Source organism: Myotis lucifugus, unplaced genomic scaffold (assembly GCF_000147115.1).
Source record: "Myotis lucifugus unplaced genomic scaffold, Myoluc2.0 scaffold_284, whole genome shotgun sequence".
Classification (NCBI taxonomy): Eukaryota; Metazoa; Chordata; class Mammalia; order Chiroptera; family Vespertilionidae; genus Myotis; species Myotis lucifugus.
This window is the reverse complement of record NW_005871332.1, coordinates 1,549,394-1,567,404: the sequence shown is the minus strand read 5'-3', so window position 1 is coordinate 1,567,404 and position 18,011 is coordinate 1,549,394. Positions and strand designations below refer to the sequence as shown.

General features: G+C 43.4%; 2 protein-coding genes across 4 annotated transcripts in view; one reads left to right on the top strand and one right to left on the bottom strand.

Moving 5' to 3' along the window:
• The first annotated feature begins 1,195 nt into the window (after positions 1 to 1,195).
• FBXO34 (F-box protein 34) lies at positions 1,196 to 5,255 on the top strand. Its single transcript, XM_023763424.1, is given in 2 exon segments — positions 1,196 to 4,259; positions 4,262 to 5,255. Coding segments are annotated over 2 exon segments (2,142 nt in total). The 5' UTR covers positions 1,196 to 2,278; the 3' UTR covers positions 4,423 to 5,255.
• Positions 5,256 to 15,376: 10,121 nt separating this feature from the next.
• The window catches only part of ATG14 (autophagy related 14), a 35,478-nt gene continuing 32,843 nt past the window's right edge, over positions 15,377 to 18,011 (bottom strand). For all 3 annotated transcript variants that reach the window (XR_001350418.2, XR_002831884.1, XM_014465264.2), the window contains one exon: positions 15,377 to 17,953. The gene's annotated coding sequence lies outside the window, so the exon portion shown is untranslated. The remainder of the gene's footprint in view (positions 17,954 to 18,011) is intronic.

The window sequence follows — 18,011 nt, the reverse complement described above, 5'->3', positions numbered from 1 at the left end:
GGCTGGAGCTTTCTGCAGTGTCTGAGGGAGTGAGGTGGGGGTGGGAAAAGCGCCACCGTCTGATGTAATCTATTAGAGATGCAAAGTTTTTTTCATGGATCTTTGCAGCAGATGCCCTTGGTGCCCTTGCTCATATGGTCCACCAGTGATTTCAACCAGAACCCAGAGTTCTGTTTCTTACTCTATACGTCTTGCCAGGACAGGGTCTTCAAGGCTTGCAAAGGAGCGGAGAGGTTAATATCCTAGGCCAGTTGGGAACTCAAGCCTAAATGTCCTGTCTTCTTCAGGAGACCCACAGTCACCCTGATTGCATCACATGGTTTTGTTAGCTTTTCTCCTTCCATATTGTACCTTTCCTTCCCTCCCTTCTGTTCCCTGGGATCATCTTCTATTTAATCTGCTATAAAACCTTATCTATTAGTAATGTGTCATTTGAGCTGACTTTACAGGTTAATAAATGCAAACAAAATCTGTTTCTTCTTAATGTCCCTGTCTATCAATTTAGCACCTAAAATAATGTGTGGGGGAGGAAGGCAAAGAGAGAACATATTGTGCGATGCAGAATGGTACACACATTGCTCGAGTTTAAATTTATCCACAGACATTCTGTAATAAGATCATTATGTGAGAATTTATTGGATTTTTTAGCAAACTCTATGTCTTTCATTTTATTTAGGAGTTGAAGGGATATGGAAAAAAAACCCCAAAAGTTTTGACACAAATAGCTCTAGATGTGCCTCTTTTTTTCATTTATCATATATTAATTTATCTATTTTATTCATATATCTTCATCTTATTCTTGAGTTATGGGTGGTTCTTTTATAAGACCAAATTACAGAATATATAATAGAAAACTACTAAAATGTTATCGTGCAGAAACGGGAAGATCTTTACAGATTTAGGATATAAATTACCAAAGATCAGAAAAAAAGATCTATTTCAGGGATATCTTTTAAAAGATACCTGGTGTGCCTTAAATGCAAGATTTCTGTTTACTTAGCTGGAAGATACTCATATCCACATTCTTTTAGCTTTGACTGGACTCTAGGAATTAAAAGTTGAAATGAAAGGTAAACTTGTTCTGGATGATCACTTTCACTCTTGATTATTAAAGCTGGTATCTGAAAGCAGTTACCACAGAGGCTGCCACACTGCAGGTACTCACTCAGTAAGGTTATGGGGCGAATGAGAGGAATATGCTGAATTGCCCAATATGTATGTCTTAGACTGGTGTCCCCATGAGTGAGAGTAGATGAAAGTCCATGTTCTTAGACTGCTCTTGCCTCACTCCACCAACCTGGGACTACAGATGTTTATTTTGGTCTGTAGGTTTATTTTGTAGGAGACCAGGCATCCCTACAGAACACTTTCTTGTATAGCAGTGGGCTATTTTGACATTTAAATGATGAGATCTTTGGATAGATAATCTGGTATTCTGACCTCTCAGTTAATATTTCAATGCAGACTCAGAGTAAGTGACTTGTCCAAGGTAAAAATCATCCTGTGTGGTTAATTAGTGATATGGCAAGGACTAGAACTCAGATCTCTGCATGTAATCATCTTTTTGTCTGATTTAAAAATGGCTCCCATCTCTACCCCAGGTTAGAGAACAAAACAAGGCACTTTTTTTGAATTGATTCCAAATGGCTTGTAGAATTAATAAGAATTAGAGGTTCTAGATTTGACTTACAATATTCACAGAAAAATTGGCAGTGAGGAGATTATACAAATAGATTATTTAGAAAATCAAGACTAATAGATGGGCAAAGTACATGAGCAAACAAGTGAAAAGTTATAAACATATGGATATTCAACAGTGTGGGAATAGCTTATAAAACAGTATAATACTTTTTATAAACTTTTGCAATCAATAAAATACTAGTTACAAATGACTTAGAAATAGTGTTAATCTACTAGGAATTCTGAATGAGTTCCTTTTCTAGTTTCCTTTCTTCTATACTGCCTTCTACCTACTGGAATATATTCTGTAGATTCAGATTTCTTTCTTTTAAGCACTAATTTTATGTATAGAATATTGACTAAATGTCAGTTTTCTGAAATTCTCTCAGTCTGTCCACTGAGTCTAAAATTCACCAACTTATTTTCTGGCCTATACACCATGGAAAATGGTGAGTTTGCTTTTGTTATTCTTGATCTGTACATTAAAAACTAGCTGAAATGAGAGTTGGTAAAGATTTAGTGAACTGATAGAAAATGTTTCTATTATTTGCTAGAACCATCTGAGTGTAAGTAAAAAAAAAAAATTCCTAAAAACAAAATGAGTATCGTAATCAAATGTGTATTTCTTTTCCGTAGAGCCTCTGTTATGCACCTAAAACCATATTGGAATCTGCAGAAGAAAGCACAACCTCTTCAAATTAGCAAGGAAACTCTGAAAACTTCCATGAGCCACCAAGAGGCTATACATAATGAAAAATGCGAAGCTAGCTACATGAAATCAAGTGTCTTTCCTTCCACCTCTCCTGGTAAAGCATCATCTCGACAGCCTTTTGGGGTCCTTTCTCCAAATGTTCTGTGCAGCATGAGTGGGAAGAGTCCTGTAGAGAGCAGCTTGAATGTTAAAACCAAGAAGAATGCACCATCTGCAACAATCCATCAGGGCGAAGAAGGGGAAGGGCCGCTTGATATTTGGGCTGTGGTGAAACCAGGAAATACCAAGGAGAAAATAGCATTCTTTGCAGCCCACCAGTGTAGCAATAGGATAGGATCTATGAAAATAAAAAGCTCCTGGGATATTGATGGGAGAGCTACTAAAAGAAGGAAAAAATCAGGGGATCTTAAAGAAGCCAAGATACAGTTAGAAAGGATGAGGGAAATCAACAGCAGGTGCTATGAGCCTGAGCCTTTTGCGTGTGGCATTGAGCACTGTTCTGTGCATTACGTGAGTGACAGTGGGGACAGTATCTGTGCTGGGAGGCCTCTGTCGGTCATACAGATGGTTGCCTTCCTGGAGCAAAGAGCCAGTGCTGCTCTGCTGGCCAGTTGTGCGAAAAACTGCACTAACTCACCTGCCGTGGGGAGGATTTCTGGGCAATCCAGAGGTGGGCCTCCAGCCTCTGAGCCCTTTTCTGCCCCAGGAGCTTGTGAAGAACCCATGGAAAGGGGAAATCCTGAGGTTGGTGAACCCCAGAGTGAGCCAGTCCGCGTCCTCGATATGGTAGCCCGGCTGGAGTCTGAGTGTCTGAAGCGGCAGAGCCAAAGTGAGCCTGGGAGCCTCTCGAGGAATAACAGCTTCCGTCGAAATGTAGGCCGGGTGCTGCTTGCAAACGGCACTCAGGCTGATGAAGGCAAAACAAACAAAGGCGCTTTGGAGGCCCCTGTGTCTGTGGAATGTGGCCCGTCAAGAGCTGACCATTGTTCTCTTGAGGGGAAGCAGGCCTGGGATGGGGCTCCTCCAGGCTGTCCCTCATTGCCAGCAGGTGTGAGTTTCCACATGGATAGTGCAGCAACAGAGCCAGATCAGCACACTGCTGTGAAAAACAGCAATAGGTATGATGTAGAAATGACAGAGGAACCTGAGCCACCTTTTCCTCCTCAAACCTGTCCCCAAGCCACTGAGTTGCCCACAGATGCTGTTGAAGAGCTTGTGCCACAAAATCCTGATCAGCGAAGAAAAGAATCTGTGTGCATTAGCATCACTGTGTCTAAGGTGGAGAGAGACCGGCCTTCTAGTTTAAAGTCCTGTGGAGACCCACTTCCGGGGAGGCTGTTCTTTTTGCTGCCTGGTCAGCAGCAGTCAGACTGTTCCCAGTTGAATGAAAGCACAACCCAAGAGTCTCCAGAGGCCAGCCAGCCTGAAGATGGTGCTGAGGGTGGCAGTGCATCTGAGGAAAAAAGTGTTTCAGCTGATTCGCTCGTCCCAGCGCCAGCCCCTCCTGTGGAAAGTACAGTACCGGTGCTCGAGGCCTCCAGTTGGAAGAAGCAGGTGTCCCATGACTTTCTGGAGACCAGATTTAAAATCCAGCAGCTTTTAGAACCTCAGCAGTACATGGCTTTCCTGCCCCACCACATTATGGTGAAAATCTTCAGGTTACTTCCCACCAAGAGTTTAGTGGCTCTTAAATGTACCTGCTGCTATTTCAAGTTCATCATTGAATACTACAACATCAGGCCAGCAGATTCTCGCTGGGTTCGAGACCCACGCTATAGAGAGGACCCTTGTAAGCAGTGCAAGAAAAAATATGTGAAAGGGGATGTGTCCCTGTGCCGGTGGCATCCCAAGCCCTATTGCCAGGCATTGCTTACGGGCCAGGATACTGGATGTGCTGCCATCGTTCTCAGAAAGGCTTCCCCGGCTGTAAGCTGGGGCTTCATGACAATCACTGGGTCCCTGCTTGCCACAGCTTTAATCGGGCAATCCACAAGAAAGCAAAAGGGACTGAGACTGAAGAGGAATACTAAAGTCTATGTGAGAGGCGACCAAATGGCTGATTTTTAATACTGCAAAACACCACCTAGACTCACTGTTCAAGTGAGTGTTGCCTCTCAGAGCCATCACTCTAGGAGAATCTGTACCTGTTCCTTCAGGACTGCTTTTGGGCATTTTTTCATTTACAAGCTGTACAAGAAAACTGGTCTCGTTGTTTTATAGTGGCGCCTCCCATTTGATCCAGGGTGGAAGCCCAGTTTGATTCAGTTGGCTGTGAATAATTATGCCGGTTTTCCCAAATCAAATCCATCCTCAGAGGACGAAGACTTGCCATCATCAAGGACAGACAGAAAAGTTCATTGCAGACTATGCAGGCAGTCCCCAAAAAGGGGTTCCAGAAATTTCTGAGCACTGGCAGGCACCATATTTGAAATAAGTGAGTAGTGTCCTATGGAAAGAAGAGCAGCAGTCATGGATGAAAAGTATGCTTATGAAGGAGAAGTCAGGCACCTTACCTTAGGCCTTGTATGCTTGATCCTGTGAGATTGATGTTTGTGGATGGAGATGGATTTCATGCCCTGTGGTGTTTACAGTGTATATAATGGTTGTGTTTTCACAGGGCTGTGAAAGTGCACATTAAACCCGAGCGCCTTTACCTTAGATGAGTGCTTTTGGCCCCTCTGTATGTAACACTATTAAAACCCATTTGTGTATAGTGGACAGCTGACGAAATATCATCACCACAATGCAGCTAGGATAGTGTTGCAGCTATAATTGTGTGTGTTTTTTTATTGTTTCAAATTTGTATATCCTGTATAAAATATGAATGTTTTGAAAATAAACTATGAATGTTTCCTGTATAATATATGAATGTTTCTGATAAGAAATTCTAAATAGTTAAGAGTACCTGTTGAAAAGATACCAAATAATGGTTTAACTGGACAACCTTAAAATTAGCATAGAGAACAATCCTACGTTATATTTTAGTGATTCAACAAGATTGAGAGATTATATAGTCAGATTATAACATTCTTGTCTACTTTATTCTGTCTGGTTACAAATTTTTTTAATTTCAATAAAAACATGCATCTTAAATGGGACCTGAGTTGCAGATTTTTTCCCCTTCTTTTTGCAAGTAACAAAGAAGGATGTTGTAAATTGAGTTGTAAGAATTAAAAACTTTTTGAATTGTTATGGGGAGGGGGAGAGAATTTTTTTCTGCTACTGAAGAGAGACCATCTATATATATAAAAAGCCAGCAACCGGAACGCTGTAACGACCAGAACGACCGGTTGCTATGACGTCCACTGCGGCCAGTGAACTGGCTCGATTAGGGGGTTGAGCCAGCTGGCCAGCCTTCTGCAGCCCCTCCCCCTGTCTGGCCCCACCCCTTATCGGACTCTCCCACCCCGATGGAGGGCGGGGCGGCCGGCCAACCCCCCCACAGCCCTTACCCCTGACTGGCCCCGCTCCCAATGGGCCCCCACCACCCCGATTGGCCCACGACTCCTCCCACCAGCCAGCTCTGCCCCCGATTGGCCCCCCCACTCCGATCAAGGGCAGGGCCAGCCAGCCAACCATCCATGGCTCCTCCCCCAGGCCACTGGCCCCCATCGGCCCCCACCACCCCATTCTGGGGTGGGTCTGGCTGGCCAACTTCCCGCTTCTCCTCCTCCTGACAGGCCTGACCCCGATTGGGGCCGGGCTGGCCAGACCCGACCTGTGCATGAATTCGTGCACTGGGCCTCTAGTTTTAAACATAACAAGCTTACATTTTTGCACCCCTTTAACACTTGCTTTGAGTTTGTCATATGCCCAACAACCCCTGTATTTCCTGTTGGATGAGGTGTTATCTGACATTCTTACAGCTTGTCTGGGCATAATTAGTCAGTTGTTCAGAAGTCATTAAGATGTATTCAGGCCTATGATCATGTACTGCTTGTTGGGGCTGGGAGGTTTTGGGCCCCAGAAAGCTGCTGTGGAGGATCTAAAAATTTGGTGGCTTGAAATCAAATACCCACCAAAAAAAAACCTTGCAACCTCTGTAAGCTCTGGGCTGTGGAGACGTAGTGGTAAATGACCCAGTGGAGGGGCTGATCAGGAAGTGATGAGTGAGGGCTGTGCTGTGATGGTCCCAAAGGAGAAAGATGGAAAGGTTGAGTAGGTGTTGGCCAGGTCTGCCAAGCAGCACCGAAGCCAGATGGAGCAGGAGTCACCTGTGGCTGAGGCGGTGGTGGCCCCTTTGGTTTCTTCTGCCCTTATCCTTAGGCAGTATCTGCTCCTCCCTGAACTACAAAGTGTTTCTTGATGCTGAGCAGGTCTTCCCTGTTAGAAACATCATAATGACACTTCTGATAAGCTGGATCCTGCAGGCTCACTGATTGTGACTGGACTGAAGAGAGGCTGAGAACACTTTCCTTCTCTGGTCTTTGGCCATTCAGGAGGCCCTTGTGACACCCTATCCTTGCCCCATGAGAAGCACCTGCTGATGTCCACACACCAGGAGGGGCTATTGCACTGGCACCACAGTCTGACTTTGGGCATCAGCAGTGAGAACGAGAAGAATTTTACAAATCCCAGAACCCAAGGTACTTCAGGGGTAGGCAGGGTCAAGAGTACAAGACACAGAACCCGTCTTGGTTTGAAGAAGGGTCATTTTGTGTTTGGGATCAGATTATTTGACCAGCTCTTAAGAATCAGGAAACCCAGTCTGACCCAATTGAACCTCCACGGAACCAGCCCCTCCAGCAGAGATGTGGGGATTTGGGGCTGATAAGCTCCAATGCTGTGTCATGGCCTCTTATCAAGGTTACAGCTTTGCAAACGTGGCTGTTTCTGTTTTCATTTTCCCACTGGATTTTAGTAAAGTTAATGGTGAGTGTCCTTCCTCATGACTCACCCCAGCTGAGGTATGTTGGAAATGCTTTTTTTCTTTTAATTAAAATTTTTTTTCCAATTATACTTAATATACATTATTACATTAGTTTCTGGTATAAAACATTGTGGTCAGATATGTATATAGCTTATGAAGTTATATATGACTTATTTATATGACTATGAATGTTGGAAATGCCTTTCAGCCTGAGAGTCCCCTGGGCTGAATTTCCAGTGTTTGTCCTCCTTCCCTGTGGTTTGCTCTAAACCGGCAATCCCAATGGACCTTCCTATGTTGTGATTCTGAATGTAGGATTACCATTCGGTATATGGTAAGTGACCAGCAAGTTAGCTATCGTTGTTGGCTCTTAGGTCTACATTTGCTCAGAGTGGACACAGGATAAATAACACTCTTGCTTGGTTTTCCCGACTCAGCCGTTCCAGATCTGGTTTTCACATGGGACACAAGCTGTGACTGAGGAGCTGAACTGACCCGGAGCAGAGGACACAGTAAGAATAGCCCAACCCCATCTTGGCATGCCCTTCTCTCTTTTGAATGATGCGGCAGGACCCAGTTCCCAGTGCTCTGTGTGAACCATAGAGAATTTTAGCAGGTGGCATCAAAGGGTAGCCCTTCCCTGGTCTCCATTTCTCCCCTGAGGAGAAAGACGCTGTGCTTCAGAGCCCCCTAGTGCCAAGCTGGGGAAACTGCCCATTTTTTATTTTCTTCAACAGTCCCAGGCTACCTACCTCCTTCCGTTACACCTTGCTGTAGATATTAGACTTGTAAGAGTAAACAATGTGGGCATCAGGATCCTAGCCCTTCTCCCTCCCCCACTCAAATAAAGAAAACTTCCCCTTAGCTTTTGCTCAGAGGCTCAGATCCATTTAACCTAGTTTTTATCTCCTATCCCTCACTTCACCATTTGGAAGAAAAACCAGAACCAGAGAAATCTGGAAGAATCAGTGTGGCGAGCCAGCTCAGCCAGGTTTGGTGAGCCTGAGAGGGGGCGGTGAAGGATTGAGAACAGACAGACGAGAAGAAAGCTGGGTCTGGGTGGGAGGCTGTCCTCTCTGATGGAGACCTAGCGACAGCGCCACAGCCTGAAAGCCATGTCTTTATTTTATAGTGAGATTCCATGAGGCAAAGTAGGGCGTGGTCAAAATGTTTACAACATTCTCGTGGGTTTCAAATCTACTCAATTACATGCACGTGAACTCTGTCAAGCCCACATCACTCAGCCATGTGGGACCACAGGTTCAGACCATAGGTTCAAGATTATAACTATAGCCTTTGGCTATAATGTGCTGGGAGGGCTTTGCCCTCCAAGCTAGGACTTGCCGTGGCTTTGCCATGAGAGGACCCTGCCCTTTTATTAGTCCGAGGCTTGAACCTGCCCAAACGCTGTAGCTGCTCTCCACAAATCAGAGAGCATCTTCCCCATCTTTGGGAAGTTTGACTTTGCCCCTTGCCCAGTGGAGATGGCCAAAGAAGAAATGAATTGGAAATGGACAAAGGGCTAAGATTAAATTTCCCGGCCTTGTCAAAATGACTCTGGCTTTAAAGTAGCCACGTGAAAGGATCGATCAAATTGACCACATCCCCTTAGCACATTGATGGCTCTGCTCAGGAGGTATCTTCTTCGGGACCCCACCCCCAACCTTGGCCTGCCCACTGGGTTTGGCTGGGCGTACCCTGTGCGTCTATCATTTCATTCCCATTTTTGTATCTGGACTTCACTCTGGGCCCAGAGAGGGCAGCTTGGTCATGCCATCCCCAGTGCCTCCAGTACACCCTCATAACATGTTTATATTCCCCTCTAGTGGCCATCTTAATATGAGGGGTACAGGCAGATTCTTACTGCTCTGGGTTGTTTCCCATCTAGTATGAGAAACCTGAAGGGCGGATAAAGGGATCTAGGAAGCTCTCCTCTGGCCACAGCTGGCCCCATGGGAACGTTCTTAGGGATGCTCCACGGCAGCCTGAGGACTTCTGCTGGGTAACAGTCAGTGTGCATTTGGTGTGATCTGGGTTCTGTTGTTGCCAGGGGCTCCCCTGGTGGCAGGCTGCTATGGGCTAACTGCAGAAGGTGAGGGTTACGCATGATGTTGGAGTTCCCTTCCTGGGCTCTGTCCAGCCCTCCCCTCCCCTTCTAACTGGAACTTTTCAGGGCCTCCCTGCCAACTTTTTTGGATAGGCTTCCAGCACTTTTTATTACATGGGCATTCCCAGGCATTTTCCAGGGCTTTATTTGCCTTCATTCTTTCTTTACTCAGCTGACTGGCTCTTCATCCTCTCTTTCATCCCATAGCTTGCCACAAAAAAATGACAGAATAAAGCCACTCTGCACCAAAACCCTTCTTGCCATATATTGCAAACTGCACCAATAAGAGCTGGTGTTATCTAGTCTTAGTGTCTGTAAAGGACCACATTCCTTTAAGTGCATTCTCTGCTGTGCTAAGCACCCGACGTGTCACTCTGAGAATCTGATAGCTTCTGTCCCCGTTTTCCTTTGGGTTCAGACAAGCTAGTGTTGCAATCTCTGTGAGTTGGTGAAAGTACCTGTGTGAGAAATGTGCAATCCCTTGTATTGACATGCACGCCATTCCTAAATTTGTGGCCATAGCTGGTGTTTGCACAACCTCATGGGAAGAATAAACATCACTGTGGTTATGCACCCTTGGGTGGCATCCAGTGTATTTATAGCTAACTGGCCTAAGGGAAACCAGTTAGGCAGCACCCCAATTTTAGATGGCTTATTTGACCTTGGTGTTATTTTAAAAGGAACAGAGCCTCTTGAGTTGGTAGCTGGGAGCAGAGCAATGGCAAATATACACTACAACAACCCCCTCAAAGGCCCCACATCCACCTTTTAATTAGCAGGGAACAGATATCAGAACCAATTAATTTTAAGTCTCTTTGTCTCAAATTTTTTTGGATTAAGGAGGACTATAAGAAAGTTAAAAATTACAAAGTTCTACTAAATTTTGCTTTCCTCTTTGGAATGATAAAGCACAGCAGGGATTAGGTTCTAAGGTTAGCAATTTGGGGGAAATGACATACCGCTAAAATTATTCTAGGAAATCCTTTGTGTTCATCACCCAGTAGAGGATGACAGGATGACATATACAGTGGTGGGAAATGTGTAAGCCGTGTAAGATGGGGTACTCTTGCGGAGTGACAAGCGGTGTGCAGAAACAGACTCAGGGAGCAACAGATTCCACCTGCCAGTTAACTGACGTAGAATCACCTGTGCTATTTAAATTATTTCCCTCCTATCTGACCCACCCCCATCAGAGAATCAGTTGCTTTACAAACTGGAATTTTCAGAAGTCTGTTAAGTAGTATAGAGACTGATGCAGTTCTTAAAAAACGCAGTTCTTAAAAAAAAAAAAAGTATGCAAACTCAGTTGCCAGACAGTCAGTAAAATGTAGAGCAAGGTTGTATTCAAACTGTCAGTGCCTGCCCATTGTGAGGTTAGAAACCAAGTTTGCACAAGTGCTTGAGGTTTGTGGGAGGGTATGGATGGAGCCAGGCCTGGCCCACCCAGCCCTCCCACTTTGGGACTGAGCTGTGGGCCTTCCTCACCAGACCCTCTCCGTAGGCAGTTGAGCATGATTCTACTACATGAACAGTACTGCCCCTGCCCTGACTGACTATCCTAAGCAGAGATGGTGACTTGGCTACCATCTTTGGAAAAGTAGCTATACAGGTCCTCTGCCTAATTCTCAATTGGATTTTAAGTTATTGGTCTTGAGTTGTATGAGTCCTTTATATAATTTGGATATTAGCCTCTTATTGGAAATATCATTTACAAATATCTTCCATTTCGTTGGTTGACTTTTTGTTTTGTTGATGGTTTCTTTTGCTGTGCAGAAGTCTTTTATTTTCGCCTGTTTCTCTTGCCTTGGAGTGAAGTTCACAAAACACCTCTGAAACCAAGGTCAATAAATTTAGAGGGTGTTTTCTTCTATGTATTTCATTCTTTCAGGTCTCACATTCAAGACTTTAATCCATTTTGAGTAAATTTTTGTATATGGTATAAGATAGTAGTCTAGTTTTATTCTTTTGAATGTGGCTGTCCAGTTTTCCCAACACCGTTTATTGAAGAGGCTTTCCTTTCACTCTTGTGTAATCTTGGCTCCTTTGTTGAAAAGTAGTTGCTCATATATGTGTGGGTTTATTTCTGGGTTCTCAATTTTGTTCCATTGGTCTATATATCTGTTTTTCTGCCAATACTATAGTGTTTTGACTTCGGCTTTGTTCTTTTAAAAAAAAAAATTGCTTTAGCTATTTGGGGTCTTTTGTGGCTCTACACAAACTTTAGAATTTTCTGTTCCATATATGTGAAAAATGCCATGGGGATTCTCATAGGAATTGTACTGAATATGTAGGTTTCTTTTGGTAATATGGACATTTTCGTTATGTTAATTCTTTTTTTCCAATCACAGTTTACATTCAGTATCCTGATATATAAAAACCCTGGGCCATAACAACCAAGGCTCGACCAACCAGAAGTCAGTCCTGCAGTTGGGTTGCCATGGCACTGACTGCTGAGGGGGCTGCGAATCAGGGTCAGAGAGAGGCCTGAAGAGAGAAGCAGGGACTGATCCGTTGCCTCTGTGGCAGCTTTTGATCAGCACTTGCCTCTCTCTTTCTCTCCCAGTCTGGCTAGAGCCATGCCTCCATTTCTCTCCAGGCCTCCACCGGGGATGCTGATCAGCCCCGCCTTTCTGATCAGGCCCTGTTGATAGGCCCAGAGACGCTGACTGGCATAGGAACTAACCAATCAGAACCAAATGTGGGTGCTGTGAAGAACCAATGGCTGCCTAGGAGGTGGAGCTTTGGACATTGGCATAGCAACCAACCAATCAGAACCAAATGTGGGTGCTGTGAAGAACCAATGGCTGCCTAGGAGACGTAGCTTCTGATGCTGACTGGCATAGAAACCGACCAATCAGAACCAAATCTGGGTGCTGTGGGGAGCCAATGGCTGGCTAGGAGGCAGAGCTTTTGATGCTGACTGACATAGAAACTGACCCATCAGAACCAAATTGGCCAGCAGAAGAGGGTCGTTGGGGGCAAGATCAGACCAGCAGGTGAGGGCAGTTGGGAGCAACCAGGCCGGGAAGGGAGGGCAGTTGGGGGCGAGATCAGGCCAGCAGAGAAGGTCAGTTAGGGATGATCAGGCAGGCAGGTGAGCAGTTAGGAGCCAGCGGTCCCAGATTGTGAGAGGGACATCCCCCAAGGGGTCCCCAATTGGAGAGGGTGCAGGCTGGGCTGAGGGAACCCCCCCTTCATGCACGAATTTCGTGCACTGGGTCTCTAGTTATTTTATATTGGTTTCCTATGTTCTGAATACTGGTTAGAAAATAATATACTTTACAAAGGGGTCACCCCCCAATGTTTCCAGTACCTACCTGTCACCATACATAGTTATTACAATATTATTGACTATACTAGAGGCCCAGTGCACGAAATTAGTGCATGGGGGGGGGTGTCCCTCAGCTCAGTCTGCTCCCTCTCCAATCTGGGACCCCTCAAGGGATGTCTGACTGCCCTCTCACAATCCAGAACTGCTGGCTCCCAACTGCTCGCCTGCCTGCCTGCCTGATTGCCCCTAACCACTCCCCTGCCAGCCTGATCGACGCTTAACTGCTCCCCTGCTGGCCCGATTGCCCCTAACTGCCCTCCCCTGCTGGCCCGATCACCCCTAACTGCCCTCCCTTGCCAGCCTGGTCACCCCAAACTGCCCTCCCTGCAGGCCTGGGTCTCCCCCCACAACTGCCCTCCTCTGCTGGCCCGGTCACCCCTGTCCTCCCTTGCAGGCCATCTGGTGTTTACATGGGGGCAGCCATCTTGTGTGTTGGAGTGAGGGTCCATTTGCATATTATTCTTTTATTAGATATGATTCCCTATGGTGTACTTTATATCCCTGTGACTATTTTGTGATTACCAATTTGTACTTCTTAATCCCTTCACCTTTTTCACCCAGCCCCCCAACCACCTTCCCATCTGGCAATCCTGTTTGTTCTCAGTATCTATGAGTCTGTTTCTGTTTGTTTGTTCATTTATTTTGTTCTTTAGGTTCCATATATGTGAAATCAAATGGAATTTTCTTTCTCTGACTTATTTCACTTAGCACAGCTGTACATTTACCCATGCTGTCACAAATGCTAAGATTTCATTCTTATGGCCAAGTAATATTCCATTGTATTTATGCACCACCATTTTTATCCTTTCATCTATTGATAAGTTACTTGGGTTGCTTCCATATATTGGCTATTAATAATGCGGCAATGAACATGGGGGAGCATATATTCTTTTGCATTAGTGTTTTGGGTTTCTTTGGATGTATACTCAGAAATGGAATCCCTATTTCCTCAGGCAGTTCCATTTTTTATTTTGTGAGGAATCTCCCTACTGTTTTTTACAGTGGCTGCACCAATCCGCACTCGCACCCACAGTTCCCTTTTCTCCACATCCTCACCAACAATTGTTGATTTATTGGTGACAGCCATTCTGACAGGTATAAGGTGATATCTCATTGTAGTTTTAATTTGCATTTTTCTGAGGATTAGTGATGTTGAACATCTTTTCATATGTTTATTGGCTGTCTGTGTGTCCTCTTTGGAGAAGTGTCTATTTAGGTCCTCTGCCCATTTTTTAATTGGATTATTTGGGTTTGGGTTTTGAGTTCTTTCTAAATTTTGAATATTAACCCCTTATAGAATGTATCATTGGCAAACTCCCTTGCTGTGAAAAAAGCTTTTTAGTTTGATGTAGTCCAGCCGTGGGCAAACTATGGCCCGCGGGCCGGATCCAGCCCGTTTGAAATGAATAAAACTAAAAAAAAAAGACCGTACCCATTTATGTAATGATGTTTACTTTGAATTTATATTAGTTCATACAAACACTCCATCCATGCTTTTGTTCCGGCCCTCCGGTCCAGTTTAAGAACCCATTGTGGCCCTCGAGTCAAAAAGTTTGCCCACCCCTGATGTAGTCCCATTCTTAAAATTTTTCTTTTGTTTCCCCTGCCTGTGGCCATATATCAGAAAAAAATACTAAGAGAAATGTCAGAGATTTTACTGCTTATGTTTTCTTCTAGGAGTTTTATGGTTTTCAGTCTTACATTTAAGTTTTTAATCCATTTTTCGTTTATTCTTGTATATCATGTGAGAAGGTTTAGTTTCATTTTTTTGGCATGTATTTGTCCATTTTCCCAACACCATTTATTGAATACAGTCTTTATCACATTGTATGCTCTTGCCTCTTTTAAAATATATTAATAGACCATATAGGAATGGATTTGTTTACAGGCTATTTTTTTTATGTATATATGTGTCTGTTTTTATGCTAGTATCATGCTGTTTTGATCACTATAGCCTTGTAATATAGTTTGATGTCATGTAGCATATACCTCCAACTCCAACTTTGTTTCCTTTCTCAAAATTATTGTGCCTTTGTTTGTCTTTGTAGCTAAGATGGGTCTCCTGAAGGCAACATGTAGTTTTTAATCCATCCAGCTACTCTTCCTTTTGATTGGTAAGTTCTGTCTATTTACATTTAAGGTGATTATTGATATGAGAACCTAATATAGCCATTTTATCTTTAGTTTTCTGGTTGTCCTGTGTTTCTGGTTGTGTGTGTTTTTTGCCCTTGTGATTCATTAGGTTTATGTTAAAAAATTTTCACAGTCCTTTTTCTTCTGATTGCATCTTATCTTTACTTACCTGTGCAAGTTCAGTCCTTTTTCTCTTCCCCTTTAGTGTCCTGTTGTCACAAATTATTCCTTTATATGCTATAAATTAATCCCTCCCTAGAGGACTGTTAAAAGACACCATGTCACCGTAGGGCAATAGCAGCATGTGATGGCTACCAAAGAAAAATCCATCTTTAGAGAAAGTATGTAACTGGTAAGCAACCGTTTCCCAGCTTCCTAAAGATGGACCGTTATGAATACCACCATGATCAATAATTTTATAAAAGTATTAGCAGGCATTTTTCCTTGCTTGGCAAAAAATCCTAAAAAAATTATCCTATAGTTTATCCAGGGCTAGATCTCATTCAATTAATTAGTTTAAAAAAGACATACATATTAGCAAAATACTGGTAAAAGGTTTATTGTAATAATACAATAAAAGTTTAGAAAACATTTGTATGACTCAATCTGGTTTGGAAGTTGCAGAGCAATGGGAAATTCCTGCAACATGACACCACCGAAGAGATTCCCAGACACTGTAGTTCTTTTAACAGCATGCCACCAAATGCTTTTTTCCAAATTACCAACACACGAATCCTTAAATGTATCCTGTCTGCTAGACCCAATGCTGACATGTTTTTTGTCTTAACTTACAGATGTGCAAAACTTTTCTTAGACTCCATTATAAAAAAGTCTTTAGCAAACCATTTTAAGCGGCCTGTTGGTGCCTCTGGATTTTTGTTAGTATTATTTTGTTTCAACAAATCATTTTAATGTGGAATAAAGGACCAAGGTCTATGGCTTTTTGTTTAAAAATAAAAACCAGCTTCAATTTTTTAAAAAGCTGTTTACATATGGTTCTGGCACCTACATGAAAGAATTTAATGAGCAGCAAAAAGAATAGAAAAAACAGTGGTTGAAATGTATACTTAAGAATATTTACAGGGTGGATCCAGTGCAAAATAATGAAAACCAAAATACCTCAGCAGTGTAAGCCAGTATGTTGGTGTTCATAACCACTAAAGGGTTTGATCATTTTAACCCTAAGTAAAGTGCCTCTAGTTGATAACAACAACAAAATATACCCTATCAATCCCTACATCTCCCATACCCTTCACGGTTTGTTGAATTACTCTAGTTATGAGTTTGTGATCTCTGGATTCTGTTCTTAAGCTTCATCTCACATTCATGGTTTCCAAGAGGCTTATTTGAGAACAACCGTGACTATTGTGCATCTTTCAGCTGAAGTCAAGCTCTACCCTCAAGCCCCAAATCCCAGTCTTTCAACTCTTGAGACTAAGCTCTTCTTTTTGAGGGTTGGAAGTACCTGGTAAGTCTTACCTCATGGGATTTTAAGTTCACTTGGTGTTTGTTCAAGTCAACCACTCTATGAATTACAGGCCTGGATGGTACAACACAAGCCCAGCAACATAAAGCTGAGCAGTTAAAACAGAGCCTGTTTCCTCCTAAAGTGGCAAATTCATACTCAGGGAACTTGGGACTCCTGGGTAGGAATAAACAACCCTTCTGCAACTCTACCCCAAACTCTGCCAAACACTAAATATACCAATAGCAAAAGCTATATAGCACCTCGGGTTTGGAGGCAAAGATCCTCTCTAATAATTACGAGAAAAGAAGCTAGGGCAGGGCAAACCCCCAAGTGATTTATCTGAGGTACTATCATGCTAATCACACTAACAAGATGTGGTAATAATGCCTGTTAGGAATTTTTCATAGGATTTCTTTTTGTAGTTACATAGGATTTTTTTTTGCAGTTATTAAAAATAAACTACTTACATATTTGTACATAATGCCTCTCTACGGTTTTCTTAAAAGATTGTCACTAGAGAATGACAAGAAACGAGCTGAAAATGGTCTCTTGGTGAGGAAACATCCTTCCCTGGAGCTTCCCCCAGGAGACAGGAGGAGTACCAGCTATGATTTCCTCTGCATTTCTGAGGAAGGTAGTGTCCTTAGAGCAACAAAGACTTCTAGGAAACAGGCAGGATAGCTTTCCCTGGAAAAACCTGCCACCTACTATATCCCTTAGAAACAAATTGGACACCAGAAGACTACTAAAGGCCACTTAATTAAAGTGGCTTTTACTAGTAACCTCATTAGCAAACAACCTTAATGACTTAATCTTTCACTCATAGAAAATAAGTTTCATTTCAAACTGCACATAGTGTAGATGGTAGGAATTCAATAATCTAGGTAAGAATGAACTAAATTCCACTCAGAATATAAGAAAATAGGTTTACAATCTCTAGGACATTATTGCAGCTAGAATTTCTTCTGTTCATGGATGTGGGTCCTAAAGAAAAGAGCTTAGTTTCTTTGGTGTGTGGGGAGAAAGAAAAACAGGAATGTCTGATGAGCTACGACAGAGCAGCACAAGTGAAATAATGTTTAAATTACTCCCCGTCCCCCTTCCCCCCCAAAAATAAACACCACCCTTCCAAACAAAACCAAAATCCTTGACCTAAAAACCAAACGTGACCAAATTATAAAGAAATCAAGTATCTCAAATTGCCTGCTGGTTTTCTGTACAAAAATGATCGCATAAAAACAAACTCATATTAAACAGTTTTTTTATCTTTCAAGTCCTAAATCATCAAGAATCAGTTCCTTGAGATTCAATCTCTACAACATAAAGTGACAGGAATAGTCTCAGCATCACAAGGACCAACATGTAGGCTGGGTCTGTGTCCTCTGGCCTGTGATCAGTATCACGAGGACCAACATGTCGGCCGGGTCCGGGTCCTCTGGCCTGTGATCAGCATCATGAGGACCAACATGTAGGCTGGGTCCGGGTCCTCTGGCCTGTGATCAGCATCACGAGGACCAACATGTCAGCTGGGTCTGGGTCCTCTGGCCTGTGATCAGCATCATGAGGACCAACATGTCGGCTGGGTCTGGGTCCTCTGGCCTGTGATCAGCATCACGAGGACCAACATGTAGGCTGGGTCTGGGTCCTCTGGCCTGTGATCAGAGGGAGCCTAGATGAATTTCTGCCTCAACAGAACTGGCCTCGTGCACT